Source organism: Symphalangus syndactylus, chromosome 22, assembly GCF_028878055.3.
Source record: "Symphalangus syndactylus isolate Jambi chromosome 22, NHGRI_mSymSyn1-v2.1_pri, whole genome shotgun sequence".
Lineage (NCBI taxonomy): Eukaryota > Metazoa > Chordata > Mammalia > Primates > Hylobatidae > Symphalangus > Symphalangus syndactylus.
The window spans coordinates 46,530,909-46,548,159 of NC_072444.2; the positions used below are offsets into that span (position 1 = coordinate 46,530,909).

Sequence of the window (17,251 nt, forward strand, 5' to 3'; positions counted from 1 at the left end):
CACTGCTGGGCTGAAGCCCAGCAGCTGGTTAACAGCTCACAGGCACACTATAAAATGAAGAGAGATGCTACAACTTCTAATTGAAGCTGTAGAGAGAATTTATGTAAGTTGACTATTATTACTGAAACTCATTTTTCACCTTCCTTAAGTTTACAGTCTACGCATGGGGCGTTTGTTTAAACACTGTTCAAATCACTGATAAATCTTCACCTTCTAAACCCAGAGTCCCTTAAAACTTGCCTCTAAGAACGCTTCTTCAACTGAGGGAGGGGAGCCATTTTGTCTCTGAGGCATGTTGGATGTTATTGTATCAGGATTATTTACAAACATTTCCCTCAAGAATAAATTCAAGATAGCGTTTTTCCCTCTGATGCTGAAATATTGCATAAGATGAAAAATTATTCGGCCTGTGAGGTTATCTTTGTGGACCCCAACACCCTTGTTCTACGATCATTATAATACATTTCTTCCAATCTCTGTTTTCACTGGTGGGCTGTGGGAACACAGATCTGGAATTGAATTCATGAGCTCTATGGCCTTGCACAAATTCTTTCATCTCAGCAAACACCAGTCTTATTATCCGTTAAGTGGGGATATTACCTACTGCACAAGGTTTTTGCATGAATTAAATGAGGTTAAGTCATAAAAACTTTTGCAGAGACTGGACGTGTATTCCCTCCCTAAAGGAATTTATTATCCATGCACAGGTGGAGGAAATTTGAAGTAAATGTCACAGGCCCTTCCTCACCCTAAAATCAAGCCACGAAGATATTGCTTCCCTCCTAGGAGACCTCGGTATGTACACTGCACCTGTGCAAAATCCCTTTTGCATTTTAGAGCTTTAACCACATTCATTGGTATGAGAGAAGTGATCTGTAAATTCTATTTAAGAGACTATGCATAATTTTATACAATACTTCTCTTCAATTTACTAACAGGAAAAAAATAAGGAAACTGTAGACCAGACCCTGACTTATATCTATAGGAGCTGGAGCGAGTTTCCCCATCCCCTGCCATGTGGCATACTCCATGCTATATGCTTACACCTTGGTCGTAGTTAACTTTTCCAGAAATTCTGGAGGTGAGCTTATTTCCCCATGTTTCAGATTAGGAAGTTTAGGGACTATAAGCATCTTTCTCAAGGTCAGACAGCTACTGAGGTTAAATCCTTTTCAGAGACTGTTTCTATAATACAAACAACAGACTACGAAATTAGATATTAATTTTTAATGAAAAATACATTTGAAAGACTAAATACATATATGTAGATATGCATTTATAAAAAATCAGTAGATGCCTAATTATATGTTTTTCTTCACCATCAGCTTGCCCTTGTGTTTTTGTCATTGGAAAGGTTCCCAGGATTCACTTAACATCAGAGAAGGCAGACTGTGAACAATCTGAACTGGCTTCTACAAGTCGAGTTACAAGTTCATGGGCCTCCTAGTTCCTCCTCATTCCTGGCTTTCTGTGGGCGTGGCCTCTAGGGATGTGGGGAAGGAGGGGCAGGAGACTAAGAGAGGAAAGTGGCAGACGAGGGGCCTAGGTGCTGAGCATGCTGATTGTGCCCTTCCACCTGAATTTTGCCTCTTGCAGGTACTGCTGACTCTTGATACACTTTCTCCAAGTTTTCAGCTGAGTTTCTCCTTTCCCATGTGATCACAGGGCTTGGCATGGCTACAAAAATCTCCTTTGGATGTGTTATATAACACAGCTCTTGTAGCTAAAGTTCTTTTCTTCCTCAGCACTGACCTAGATAATTTATATTTGCACACAGCTGTGAGAGATTTTGCTTCTCACTATTTTGAGATGGAGGGTGTGCGTGCGTGTGTGTGTGTGTTTGTGTGTTGGGAGAATTGTCTAATTGACTAAGCCAGAACCATCATAGTGAAATAATTGCCCACTTCATTTTCCCTCCCTTCTTAATTTTCCCTCTTAAAGACTGGAGAATTTACCTCCAAAATAGTAGCTATTTCCAGAATAAATCTGCACCCAAGTGCTGTCTGGAGCTGGGGGTGCTGCTTCATTATCCAGAGTAAGTGTGATGCGGTTCCTCCTGGCGTTGATGCTAACCGAGTGCCACAAGCCATCATTCAAGTTGCTGCCTGCAAGAAAAGCAAGAGAGTAAGCATAGAGATGATGGGTCCAGAAGGCTTGGAGAGAGGGGGCTCATTTCCCAGCCTGCTGCTGTCCATGCCATTCTCAGAGCAAACCCACTCCTCGCTCAGCTGGATACAAGCCCTTGGAAGGTTCATAAAAAGCATTGTTCTTCCTCTTTTTACCACTTCATTCTAATCTCTTTTTTAAAAAAGATGGCTGAACTACTTCTGATATGTTTTGTTTAAAAACAAAAGGGAAAAATACAAAATGTTGTACATACCACAACCAAAGTTATGTCACATATTCTGATCTATTGTTGTATAAATGCAGAGGAAAAAAAAAACAGAAAAATAAACAAACTCAAATATTACCAGCAATTTTAACTGAATGGTAGAGTTATGGGCAATTTTAGTTTTCTCATACTTTCCTACAAACAATTTTAGGAAAAAGTAAGCTATTTCTAAAGTAGATGAGGAAAGCTGGATTCCAATGATATGTCAGGCAGAGGCAGCCTCCTGTTGGAGAGAGGTAACATATAATCCAATTGCAGCCTTTTTCATACTAATTTGGTGACATTGTCTAAGTTACTCACTTTCATTAAGCTCTGATTTTATCATCTGTAAATGTTATAATTCCTACTCCTTATTATTGTTAAAGGGATCAAATGAAATGAGGCACGACAGCCTCCAAAGGCACTGGGAGAAAGGTGGGTGCTTTTGTAAGGTTCTTTTATCTCCTATTCCATTGCTCCAGCTGTCTTTGGTGTACCCTGTGCTGCTGACCTACCTTACTGAGAAAACTGTATTGGGAACAAGTCAGGAGGTTTCAACTATTTCCTTTAAAGAGTTTATAATCTATTAAGACTCTGTCCTGTTGGTGTAAAGTGCTTGCTGAAGAAAATAAAGTCGTATTAACTGATTGGTCACAAAGACTTTCTGTGGAAAGAGCACACAGCCACACAATTCTAAATTGTAAATAGTCATTTATTGTGCGCTGTTACATGTTGAGTTGTCTTTCCTCTCATTGTGTCAGTTTCCTCACTTGCAAAGAGGACAATGATTGTACTTAACAGGACATTGTGAGAATTACACCAGTTAGTCCAGCAGTGTATGCAGAATAGTTCATTTCAATCATATGTGGGCAGTCATATTAGCTTAACAAATGAACAGAGCTGCAAATACAGAATGGTCTTTGGCGTTAAAGGGTATGGATATTAACATCACATGATCTCTACCCTAGGGTAGTCCACTGTTAAAAGGCAGAGACATATGCAAGGGGGATTAAAATAACGTCTTTTGAGTTCAGGCTAGTGGGGTAGACAGAGAAGTAAGCAAAGAACACCACCTCTTGCAGTTCTGGGTGGAACAGCAATATGTGAGCAGAGAAGAAAGAAAGCCTAACTAACTCCGTGTGAGGATCCCAAGAATGTTTCACAGAAGTGGGTGACAGTTAAGGGGAGCTGTGGAAAATGAGCAAGAGTTTGTAATTCTTGGAGCAAGGGTTCCAGGAGACAGAGAGCCTGTATAAAGAAACAAAGGTCTGGAATGAGAAGCAGGAGACGATAATATGAAGGCAGTTGGAAAGAGGATCCAAGCACCCAGAGATGTCACATGCCAGGCTCAGGAGGACTTTACACAGTATCCTTTGATAAATTATTCTGAAGAGCACTTTTCCCAAACCAATTCCATCAGCATCTCTGGGCATGGGCCCTAGGCATCTGCATTTTTTAAAAAGCTCCTTGGGTGGTTCTAATGTGCAGCCAGAGATGAAAATTACAGCTTTAGAACATGTGACTCCATGAGGGCTCTCTAGGATGGTAATATCAGTGTGAGAGGTGTTTATTCAAAGAATCAGCCAGCACAAGAGCCAATGATAGCAGCTGGAAGGGGTCAAGGCTGGACGCAAAACTCACAGTTCCTACTGCTTGCAGAGTCCCCAGGAGGCAGAATAAGAGGATCTCACCTAAAGTAGCAGCAGTGAAAATGCAAAGTAAGTGATGGATTCAGAGCTATTTCTGCAGGTAAAACAGACCTGCCTTGGTAGAGCCTACCAGAGCAGCCCCAAAGCAGCCAGCTGGGAAGAAAACACTGAGGATCACCACAGAGGTGTGCCAGACCCTCAGAGTGGCAAGGGAAGAGCCGGTGACCCTGAGCTCCCAGATGGCTGGAGAGGCTGCCCTGGGAGAAACAAACACCAGGCTTGGAGCCCAGCTGTATTTGCACCTGGACAGCTGTGACCCATCTGCTCACAGCATCCCAGATGTAGGACACCTGATGTGTTTTCGGCCAGATCTCTCAAGCCAGATCACTACAACCCTGAACATCTGCTTGGGGTGAAGAAGAGAACACAGAGGCTTCTCAGCCTGGTGGCCCCACTTCCTCCCAAAGGCAGTTGTCCTCAGACAAGACCAGGGTTTGGGTCCTGGCCACAGGGATTCTGCTAATGAGACAGAGAATCTGTCAGGTGTTTCTTGGTGAACATTTGACTTCTCTCAGGGGTATTTGGGGAGCACAGTCAATTGTAAGTCCTTTTTAAAAACTTTCATTTGCATACTCATTTGAATATATCTGCATAACGTATGGGACTGCATTTGCAGGTCAACTCTAGACTGGAAGGGAGTTAGTAACTAGTTCAGAATAAAAGTTCTAAATATTCCTTAAAGGCCAAGCACCCTGCTAGGCATCAGGGGTACAGCAGAGAAGAATGTATTTACAGAGGCCACGGTGAGTATCTCCTTGAATTAGGTATCTATCATGTATTCATGTTACAGATGGCACTGGCCTGAGAGGAGAGGTTTGCTCAGTGGGAGTCTGTAGGATCATTTGTTCTGATTGTGGGTCCTGTCCTCTCCCCACATCTCCATCCATGTCTCTCTTTCAAGTTTTCACATAATGAGGGTTTGCTTGGTTGGTTGTTTTCTCTTTTTCTTTTTATTTTTTGGTCTGCCTTTTCTTTGATTTGGTCTTTTCCTACATGGTCCGCAATCCCTGCATCGGGAGCCTGGGTGAAAAGTTTAGCTCTGTGGAGGAAAATTATTAGAACAATATAGTTCTCAATGCAGGTATTGCCCGGGGAGCTTTTGAAAATACAGAACCTGGGGCTCACTGCAGGTTAATTAAGTCAGATTTCTGGGGATTATCCCAGGACTTGGAAGGTTCAAAGGTCCCTTGGGATTCTGTTGTGCAGCCAGGGTCAGGAGCCACGTCATTGGAGGTGTCAGAAGAGAAAGGAAAGAAGCTGGGAAATTGGGACTCGCCCAGGAGAGCTGCTTGGGCATGGGTTCCAAGGCAAGTGAAGTGGTACATCCCCAGCTAAAGAACTCCACTTTCACCTGGTCTTCATTTTCACTTCATTCTGTTAATAGATCCAAAATAACATCCCTAGAGACTCTCTGAGGTTTTGTTATTAAAAGTACTCTCTTAAAGGTAAGCATGGAAATGCTATTGATTATTCAGAAATTAGGGAGAAATCACCTTATCAAGATTGCTTTTTTCCCAAACCTCCTTGAGATAAATAGCTTTGAAAGAACAGACATGTCCAATGAGGAGAACAGGAAAGCAACACCTTTTAGGCCAAGAATGTCTTGATGGGGGAAAAAAAATTCTCTTAGGAGAGAAGAGCAGGATATTGAGGGCCAATACGGGGCTCTAAGCACCCCCATGATATAGAGACCGAGGCCTGAAAGATGGGATTTGGGTTCTAGAAACAGATGAGGACAAACATACAATTTCTGAACTTTAAAGACATGTGGGGTATTATTTGCCATCTCCCAGACTAATAAAGGATAAAAACTGATAATGCTCAATCTCAATGAGAATAGAGGGAAATAGTCAATTTTATATGTTGTTTGTAGCAGCCTAAATTTGTACATTCTTTCTGTAAGGCAATACACCAGTAAGTATCAAAAATCCCAAGAATGTCATACCTCATTTCCTGTGAATTTTATTCTGAAGAATTATTTCTAAAATAGTAACCGAGCTGTAGCCAAGATTTATGGTGAAGGTATTTCATGACACCATTATTTACAATAGCAAAAATTCACTGTTACCCATATTTCCAATAGTAGCAGGCTAGCTAAAGCAAATATGGTTTATTCCTAATATGGTATATAATGTAGTCATTAAACATCATAATGTCCAAGAATGCTACTGATATCTTGGTAAGAGAAAAGCTCTAAATAAATAGTACGTGCTGCATTGATTCCCATCTTGTTAAAAACTAACACCAAGAAAAACACTGCAATAACGTAGAATGACAGAATCACAAATTCTTTTCTTTTATGTTATACTGGAATTTTCAATGTTTTTTAATGTGCATTTTTTATAATCCTAAAAAAACCTGACAAACTATTTAAGCTTAAATCAAAGACAGAAAACTTTTTTGTCCTTTTCACTTTTGTTCTCATGGCTTCTCTCAGGTGCTGGAATTCAGCCTAGGGCATCAGTATAAAGGGTTCCTTATAGAGAGAGAGTTAAATAGGCTGCCCTGTGCTTTCCTAGGAATCAAATAAAGACTTGGAAGATTTTCTCCATAGAGAAAAAAAGAATGACAGTTTTCATCCTTCCAACTGAACTTGCAAATGAACCTTTGAAATATCCCAATTGTAAAAACAGCTAATAATACATCACACTACCAGTAACAAATGACTACAATGTGCCAGGCACTTCAAATAATATAATTCCTAATTCTTACAATAGTCCTGGAGGTTAGGTTGATTGCCCTCATGTAATAGATGTAACAGAGAAAAGTGGAGAGGCTGCCCAGGGCCCCATGGCTGCTCAGAGGCAGAGCCAGCGTTCAAAGGGAAGTGTGGGTACTGGGGCTCAGCTTCTTTTGCTCATCATGCTGGCACCTCCAGCCAGCCCTGCCCTGCTCCTGCCATCTCTTTGATGACCAAAAAGCTCTGAAAAGTTTTATGTTCTGCTACTGAATTCTACTTTGCTTTTATTTTTATTATTTTTTTGGTAACAGATTTATTGAGATAAAATTCACATACCATATATGTCATCTAAAATGTGAAACCCAATGATTTTTAGTAGATTCAGAGTTATGCAATCACTACAATCAATTTTTAAGACATGTCATCATCCCCTAAATATACTCTGTAACCTTGATATACTGTCCCCCAATCCCCTTATCCCTGCACCTTCAGCCCTGGTCAACTACCATTAACCTACCTTTGTGCCTCTGTGGATTTGCCTATTCTGGGCACTTTATATAAATAAAATCATGCATTATGCTCTATTTTCTGACTGGCGTTTTTTCCTTAGCATAATGTTTTTAAGATTCATCCATGTAGCATGAATCAGTATTTTTTTTCTTTTTTTCTGAGACAGAGTCTCACTCTGTGGCCCAGGCTGGAGTACAGTGTCATGATCTCGGCTCACTGCAACCTCCACCTCCTGGGTTCAAGTGATTCTCCTGGCTCAGCCTCCTGAGTAGCTGGGATTACAGGCACCTGCCACCACACCCTGGTAATTTTTTTGTATTTTTAGTAGAGACGGGGTTTCATCATGTTAGCCAGGCTGGTCTTGAACTCCTGACCTCAAGTGATCCACCCGCCTCAGCCTCCCAAAGTGATAGGATTACAGGCATGAGCCACCGCACCTGGTCAATTAAGTATGTTTTTATGGTTGATGGATATGTGAATTGTTTCCACTTGGGGCATCATTAAGAATAATGCTGCTATGAACATTTGTGTACACATTTCTGTATGAACATGTTTTCAACACTCTTAGGTGTGCATATAGAATTGGAATTGCTCACTCATAGGGTAATTCCATATTTAACCCTTTGAAGAACTTCCAGAATTTTTCCAAAGTGGCTAGACTACTTTACATTCCCACCAAATGACTTCACTTTTAACAATACCAACTTCAAACTTTAGTTCTGTTCTTTTGTGAATCACCTAACTTCTGAAAATAATTAAATGAAAATTAACTTTTGTTTCTCAGGATGTCTACTTATGTCAGAAATTAGAATTCTAGTCCATTGTTATTACTTTGATATATCTTTCTAGATAAAACAAAAAATAGTTACAGAGCATCTAATATGTCTTTTAAAATGCTTTTGATAATGAGATCTCCACAGCCCTTTATAGCTCACACTTGATGAAACTGAGACTCAGAAAGGTTAAGAGATATTCTAAGGTCCTAAATTTGTTTAACAAGAGTAGGGTTTGGGGTTAAAGTGGGGTTCCTCAACACTGGCCCTGGGTATTCTGGATTGGGTTATTATTTGTTAGGAGTAGGTGTCTTGTGGTATACCTCCTGTGTCAGATGTGCAGCAGCACCCCTGCTCACTAGATGGTAATAACAATCCCCCATCACCATCACAACTCTCCATCATCACAGCACAACCTTCCATTACCAACATCACCACACTCCATCAGCAACACCAAAACCCCTCTTCACCAAAACCACAATGCTCCATCACCAACACTACAACTTTCCATCATCAACACCACTAGGAACCATCATCAAAACTACAATACTCCATTACCAACACCACAACCCCCCACAAGCAACAACACAACCTTTCATCACTAACACCACAAGCCTCCATCACCAACACCACAACCCTCCATCACCAACACCACAACCTTCCATCAGCAATGCTACAACCCTCCAACATCAACACCACAACCCCTCTTCACCAACACTACAACCCTCCATCACCAACACCACAAAGAACGATCATCGAAACCACAACTCTCCATTACCAACACCACAACCTCCCATGAGCAACAACACAACCTTCCATTACCAACACCACAAGCTCCCATCACCCACACCACAACCCTCGATCACCAACACCACAACCCCTCTTTACCAACACCATAACCCTCCATCACCAACACTACAACCCTCCATGATCAACACCACAACCCTCAACACCACCACCACACCTCATCACCAATATCACAATCTCCCATCACCAATACCACAACCTCCATCACCAACACAACTCTCCACCACCAATGCCATAGCCCTCCATCACCAACACCACAACCCCCATCACCACCATAACCCTCCATCACCAACACTACAACCCTCCATCATCAACACCACAACCCTCCACTACCACCACAACCCTCCATCACCAACACCACAACCCTCACCACCACAACAACTCATCACCAATATCACAATCTCCCATCACCAATACCACAACCTCCACCACCAACACAACTCTCCACCACCAATGCCACAACACTCCATCACCAATACCACAACCTTCCATCATCAATGCCACAACCTTCCATTACCCACAGCACAACCCCATCACCAACACCACAAATCCCCATCACCAACAGCACATTTTTTCACCATGTGGGGGACGGGTGGGCTAAAAGGTGAGTTTGGTGGGAATGGAAATTTTCTCTTGGCTCAGAGCCATTGAGTTAAATAACTAATTTTGAGGTTGCAGAGCCTTGACACACTCTTGTAAACTGGCTCTCAATTGTACCTCTCTCTCTCTTTCTTTTTTTTTTTTTTTTTTTCTAATTCTAATTTATTTATTTATTTATTTATTTATTTATTTATTTATTTTTTTTATTATACTTTAGGGTTTTAGGGTACATGTGCACAATGTGCAGGTTTGTTACATATGTATCCATGTGCCATGTTGATTTCCTGCACCCATTAACTCGTCATTTAGCATTAGGTGTATCTCCTAATGCTGTCCCTCCCCTCTCCCCCCACCCCACAACAGTCCCCGGAGTGTGATGATCCCCTTCCTGTGTCCATGAGTTCTCATTGTTCAATTCCCACCTATGAGTGAGAACATGCGGTGTTTGGTTTTTTGTCCTTGTGATAGTTTACTGAGAATGATGTTTTCCAGTTTCATCCATGTCCCTACAAAGGACACGAACTCATCATTTTTTATGGCTGCATAGTATTCCATGGTGTATATGTGCCACATTTTCTTAATCCAGTCTATCGTTGTTGGACATTTGGGTTGGTTCCAACTCTTTGCTATTGTGAATAGTGCCGCAATAAACATACGTGTGCATGTGTCTTTATAGCAGCATGATTTATAGTCCTTTGGGTATATACCCAGTAATGGGATGGCTGGGTCAAATGGTATTTCTAGTTCTAGATCCCTGAGGAATCGCCACACTGACTTCCACAATGGTTGAACTAGTTTACAGTCCCACCAACAGTGTAAAAGTGTTCCTATTTCTCCACATCCTCTCCAGCACCTGTTGTTTCCTGATTTTTTAATGAAGGCCATTCTAACTGGTGTGAGATGGTATCTCACTGTGGTTTTGATTTGCATTTCTCTGATGGCCAGTGATGAGGAGCATTTCTTCATGTGTTTTTTGGCTGCATAAATGTCTTCTTTTGAGAAGTGTCTGTTCATGTCCTCTGCCCACTTTTTGATGGGGTTGTTTGTTTTTTTCTTGTAAATTTGTTTGAGTTCATTGTAGATTCTGGATATTAGCCCTTTGTCAGATGAGTAGGTTGCAAAAATTTTCTCCCATTGTGTAGGTTGCCTGTTCACTCTGATGATAGTTTCTTTTGCTGTGCAGAAGCTCTTTAGTTTAATGAGATCCCATTTGTCGATTTTGGCTTTTGTTGCCATTGCTTTTGGTGTTTTAGACATGAAGTCCTTGCCCACGCCTATGTCCTGAATGGTATTGCCTAGGTTTTCTTGTAGGATTTTAACGGTTTTAGGTCTAACATATAAGTCTTTAATCCATCTTGAATTAATTTTTGTATAAGGTGTAAGGAAGGGATCCAGTTGCAGCTTTCTACATATGGCTAGCCAGTTTTCCCAGCACCATTTATTAAATAGGGAATCCTTTCCCCATTTCTTGTTTTTGTCAGGTTTGTCAAAGATCAGATAGTTGTAGCTATGCGGCATCATTTCTGAGGGCTCTGTTCTGTTCCATTGATCTATGTCTCTGTTGTGGTACCAGTACCATGCTGTTTTGGTTACTGTAGCCTTGTAGTATAGTTTAAAGTCAGGTAGCGTGATGCCTCCAGCTTTGTTCTTTTGGCTTAGGATTGACTTGGCGATGCGGGCTCTTTTTTGGTTCCATATGAACTTTAAAGTAGTTTTTTCCAATTCTGTGAAGAAAGTCATTGGTAGCTTGATGGGGATGGCATTGAATCTATAAATTACCTTGGGCAGTATGGCCATTTTCACGATATTGATTCTTCCAACCCATGAGCATGGAATGTTCTTCCATTTGTTTGTATCCTCTTTTATTTCATTGAGCAGTGGTTTGTAGTTCTCCTTGAAGAGGTCCTTCACATCCCTGGTAAGTTGGATTCCTAGGTATTTTATTCTCTTTGAAGCAATTGTGAATGGGAGTTCACTCATGATTTGGCTCTCTGTTTGTCTGTTATTGGTGTACAAGAATGCTTGTGATTTTTGTACATTAATTTTGTATCCTGAGACTTTGCTGAAGTTGCTAATCAGCTTAAGGAGATTTTGGGCTGAGACAATGGGGTTTTCTAGATATACAATCATGTCATCTGCAAACAGGGACAATTTGACTTCCTCTTTTCCTAATTGAATACCCTTTATTTCCTTCTCCTGCCTGATTGCTCTGGCCAGAACTTCCAGCACTATGTTGAATAGTAGCGGTGAGAGAGGGCATCCCTGTCTTGTGCCAGTTTTCAGAGGGAATGCTTCCAGTTTTTGCCCATTCAGTATGATATTGGCTGTGGGTTTGTTGTAGATAGCTCTTATTATTTTGAGATACGTCCCATCAATACCTAATTTATTGAGAGTTTTTAGCATGAAGGGTTGTTGAATTTTGTCAAAGGCCTTTTCTGCATCTATTGAGATAATCATGTGGTTTTTGTCTTTGGTTCTGTTGATATGCTGGATTACATTTATTGATTTGCGTATGTTGAACCAGCCTTGCATCCCAGGGATGAAGCCCACTTGATCATGGTGGATAAGCTTTTTGATGTGCTGCTGGATTCGGTTTGCCAGTATTTTATTGAGGATTTTTGCATCAATGTTCATCAAGGATATTGGTCTGAAATTCTCTTTTTTGGTTATGTCTCTGCCAGGTTTTGGTATCAGGACGATGCTGGCTTCGTAAAATGTGTTAGGGAGGATTCCCTCTTTTTCTATCGATTGGAATAGTTTCAGAAGGAATGGTACCAGTTCCTCCTTGTACCTCTGGTAGAATTCAGCTGTGAATCCATCAGGTCCTGGACTCTTTTTGGTTGGTAAGCTATTGATTATTGCCACAATTTCAGAACCTGTTATTGGTCTATTCAGAGATTCAACTTCTTCCTGGTTTAGTCTTGGGAGGGTGTATTTGTCGAGGAATTTATCCATTTCTTCTAGATTTTCTAGTTTATTTGCATAGAGGTGTTTGTAGTATTCTCTGATGGTAGATTGTATTTCTGTGGGATCGGTGGTGATATCCCCTTTTTCGTTTTTTATTGCATCTATTTGATTCTTCTCTCTTTTCTTCTTTATTAGTCTTGCTAGCGGTCCATCAATTTTGTTGATCTTTTCAAAAAACCAGCTCCTGGATTCATTAATTTTTTGAAGGGTTTTTTGTGTCTCTATTTCCTTCAGTTCTGCTCTGATTTTAGTTATTTCTAGCCTTCTGCTAGCTTTTGAATGTGTTTGCTCTTGCTTTTCTAGTTCTTTTAATTGTGATGTTAGGGTGTCAATTTTGGATCTTTCCTGCTTTCTCTTGTGGGCATTTAGTGCTATAAATTTCCCTCTACACACTGCTTTGAACGTGTCCCAGAGATTCTGGTATGTTGTGTCTTTGTTCTCGTTGGTTTCAAAGAACATCTTTATTTCTGCCTTCATTTCATTATGTACCCAATAGTCATTCAGGAGCAGGTTGTTCAGTTTCCATGTAGTTGAGCGGTTTTGACTGAGTTTCTTAATCCTGAGTTCTAGTTTGATTGCACTGTGGTCTGAGAGACAGTTTGTTATAATCTCTGTTCTTTTACATTTGCTGAGAAGAGCTTTACTTCCAACTATGTGGTCAATTTTGGAATAGGTGTGGTGTGGTGCTGAAAAAAATGTATATTCTGTTGATTTGGGGTGGAGAGTTCTGTAGATGTCTATTAGGTCCACTTTATGTAGAGCTGAGTTCAATTCCTGGATATCCTTGTTAACTTTCTGTCTCGTTGATCTGTCTAATGCTGACAGTGGGGTGTTAAAATCTCCCATTATTATTGTGTGGGAGTTTAAGTCCCTTTGTAGGTCACTCAGGACTTGCTTTATGAATCTGGGTGCTCCTGTGTTGGGTGCATATATATTTAGGATAGTTAGCTCTTCTTGTTGAATTGATCCCTTTACCATTATGTAATGGCCTTCTTTGTCTCTTTTGATCTTTGTTGGTTTAAAGTCTATTTTATCAGAGACTAGGATTGCAACCCCTGCCTTTTTTTGTTTTCCAGTTGCTTGATAGATCTTCCTCCATCCCTTTATTTTGAGTCTATGTGTGTCTCTGCACGTGAGATGGGTTTCCTGAATACAGCACACTGATGGGTCCTGACTCCTTATCCAGTTTGCCAGTCTGTGTCTTTTGATTGGAGCATTTAGCCCATTTACATTTAACGTGAATATTGTTATGTGTGAATCTGATCCTGTCATTATGATGTTAGTTGGTTATTTTGCTCGTTAGTTGCTATAGTTTCTTCCTAGCCTCGATGGTCTTTACAATTTGGCATGTTTTTGCAGGGGCTGGTACCGGTTGTTCCTTTCCATGTTTAGTGCTTCCTTCAGGAGCTCTTTTAGGGCAGGCCTGGTGGTGACAAAATCACTCAGCGTTTGCTTGTCTGTAAAGTATTTTATTTCTCCTTCACTTATGAGGCTTAGTTTGGCGGGATAGGAAATTCTGTGTTGAAAATTCTTTTCTTTAAGAATGTTGAATATCGGCCCCCACTCTCTTCTGGCTTTTAGAGTTTCTGCTGAGAGATCAGCTGTTAGTCTGATGGGCTTCCCTTTGTGGGTAACCCGACCTTTCTCTCTGGCTGCCCTTAACATTTTTTCCTTCATTTCCACTTTGGTGAATCTGACAATTATGTGTCTTGGAGTTGCCCTTCTCGAGGAGTATCTTTGTGGCGTTCTCTGTATTTCCTGAATCTGAATGCTGGCCTGCCTTGCTAGATTGGGGAAGTTCTCCTGGATAATATCTTGCAGAGTGTTTTCCAACTTGGTTCCATTCTCCCCATCATTTTCAGGTACACCAATCAGACGTAGGTTTGGTCTTTTCACATAGTCCCAAATTTCTTGGAGGCTTTGTTCATTTCTTTATATTCTTTTTTCTCTAAACTTCCCTTCTCTCTTCATTTCATTCATTTCATCTTCTATCAGCGATACCCTTTCTTCCAGTTGATCGCATCTGCTACTGAGGCTTCTGCATTCTTCGCGTAGTTCTCGAAACTTGGCTTTCAGCTCCATCATCTCCTTTAAGCCCTTCTCTCCATTGGTTATTCTAGTTATCCATTCTTCTAATTTTTTTTCAAAGTTTTTAACTTCTTTGCTATTGTTTTGAATTTCCTCTCGTAGCTCAGAGTAGTTTGATCGTCTGAAGCCTTCTTCTCTCAACTCATCAAAGTCATCCTCCATCCAGCTTTGTTCCGTTGCTGGTGAGGAAGTGCGTTCCTTTGGAGGAGGAGAGGTGCTCTGTTTTTTAGAGTTTCCAGTTTTTTTGGTCTGTTTTTTCCCCATCTTTGTGGTTTTGTCTACTTTTTGTCTTCGATGATGGTGATGTACAGATGGGTTTTTGGTGTGGATGTCCTTTCTGTTTGTTAATTTTCCTTCTACCAGACAAGACCCTCAGCTGCAGGTCTGTTGGAGTTTACTAGAGGTCCACTCCAGACCCTGTTTGGCTGGGTGTCAGCACCGGTGGCTGCAGAACAGCGGATTTTCGTGAGACCACAAATTCAGCTGTCTGATAGTTCCTCTGAAAGTTTTGTCTCAGAGGAGTACCCGGTTGAATGAGGTGTCAGTCTGTCCCACTGGGGGGGTGCCTCCCAGTTAGGCTGCTCAGGGGTGAGGGACCCACTTTAGGAGGCAGTCTGTCCGTTCTCAGATCTCCAGCTGCGTGCTGGGAGAACCACTACTCTCTTCAAAGCTGTCAGTCAGACAGGGACATTTAAGGCTGTGGAGGTTCTCACTGAGTTTTTGGTTGTCTGTGCCCTGCCCCCAGAGGTGGAGCCTACAGAGGCAGGCGGGCCTCCTTGAGCTGTGGTGGGCTCCACCCAGTTCGAGCTTCCTGGCTGCTTTGTTTACCTAAGCAAGCCTGGGCAATGGCGGGCGCCCCTCCCCCAGCCTCGTTGCCGCCTTGCAGCGTGATCTCAGACTGCTGTGCTAGCAATCAGCAAGACTCTGTGGGCATAGGACCCTCCGAGCCAGGTGCGGGACACAATCTCCTAGTGTGCCGTTTTCCAGGCCCATTGGAAAAGCGCAGTATTAGGACAGGACTGACCCGATATTCCAGGTGCCGTCTGTTTTCCCTTTCTTTGACTAGGAAAGGGAACTCCCTGACCCCTTGCGCTTCCCGAGTGAGGCAATGCCTCGCCCTGCTTCGGCTCGCGCACAGTGCGCTTCACCGACTGTCCTGAACCCACTGTTAGGCACTCCCTAGTGAGATGAAACCGGTACCTCAAGCAGAAATGCAGAAATCACCCGTCTTCTGTGTCGCTGGGGCTGGGAGCTGGAGACCGGAGCTGTTCCTATTCGGCCATCTTGGCTCCACCCTCTCTCTCTCTTTCTAACCCAACCAATTCCTCCATAAAATTTCTAACAGATCTTTGCACTTCAATTGTCACCATATTTTAACATATTTTTTTATGTTTTGAAGACAAAATGAAAAGCAAGATCATAATCAGTGTTGCAAGGTGTCAATGAACCTTTGTAACCAAGTGGCTGTCCAGGGCCCTTAAGTGTCAGCCGTGACTACCCTAGGCCATTACAGCCACACACAAGAGCAAAAAGATAGCCCAAGCCAGATCATAGTCCCCAAGGACTGCTTCCAACCCTGGAGATAACTTGTTACACATTTCCTTGATGGCTTTATTCACCTGTTGTTCCTTGCTCTAGCGTGTGCCACTTAACAATTTCCGGAAATTTAGACAGATTTCTTAATATCTCTAAATCTATCACATCATCTGTAAAATAGAAACAAAATTGATTGGCTTGACTTGAAAGTTTCTAGACTTTATCTTCCCCATAAAACTCAATTCAATGGTCTTTCTATGTCCTCTCATTCATGCTTTTATTTAACAATTTGAAGGTAGCTGTCAACTTTTGTTGACTATCTCACAGTCAACTTTTGTGAGAATAAAGTGGGCAATATATGAATAATTGAATAAGTTAGTCTGAAAATGTCAGTTACATAGTAGAAGAGTATATTACCATTACTAGTACCATTATACTGCAATTTAGAGCCTGAGTTATGTTTTGCTGCCACACTGTTTATCCATCAGCTATCAAATTCTATTAACTTTTCCCTACATATGGTAGATTGAATTCACATATGCCTTCAAATTCCCTCTCTTACTTTTGTTCTACTCCTTATCCCTGAAGCTGGGAATTTCTTTAATGGTCCCCCTCTTTTCCCAGCCCCCTGTCTCTTTCTGATAGAGGACACCTTGCTAGATCCAACTACCTAAAGAGCAAGGTTATCATCGACCTCACAGCAAATACCCCTCCACTGGGTCATGGAGCCCAGAGAATGAAAATCACACTGCTTAGTTAGACAATCTACTCTTTCTGTAACCAAGTCTCCCTCTGTCCTTTCAGGCTATTTTCCAAAATCCTTACAAGAATTCCCTACTCCAGCTGGACCACTTGTTCATTATGCTCCAAGTAAATATACTTAGTGAATTGGGGCTTCCACACCCAGCCTCTGCTCCACCTATACGCTACCCTTACCATTTCCTGCTATCGAAATCCATCCCCCAATCTTCCAAGGCCAAGTTTTTGTGTCAGCAAATTCTTTCCTAAACTGTACAGACAGAGAACATATGTTTTATTACTTTCTATCACAGCCAGCTAGCACAGTGCAGGGCATATAAAATATGATGAATGATTGATTGATTGAATAAATTAGTAAGTTAATAAATCAAGAAATGAATGAAGCAGGTTTTCCTTGACTAGACTAGTGCATGGTGATTTCTCTTTCTAAATTCCTATAGCATCCACTGTC

General features: G+C 41.5%; 1 protein-coding gene across 5 annotated transcripts in view; it reads right to left on the minus strand.

Moving 5' to 3' along the window:
- CNTNAP5 (contactin associated protein family member 5) overlaps nucleotides 1-17,251 on the minus strand; it is an 884,209-nt gene that overhangs the window by 392,198 nt on the left and 474,760 nt on the right. For all 5 annotated transcript variants that reach the window (XM_055262660.1, XM_055262659.1, XM_055262661.1 and 2 more), the window contains exon 9: nucleotides 1,956-2,105. In XM_055262660.1, the coding sequence (XP_055118635.1) occupies nucleotides 1,956-2,105 (150 nt within the window). The remainder of the gene's footprint in view (nucleotides 1-1,955; nucleotides 2,106-17,251) is intronic.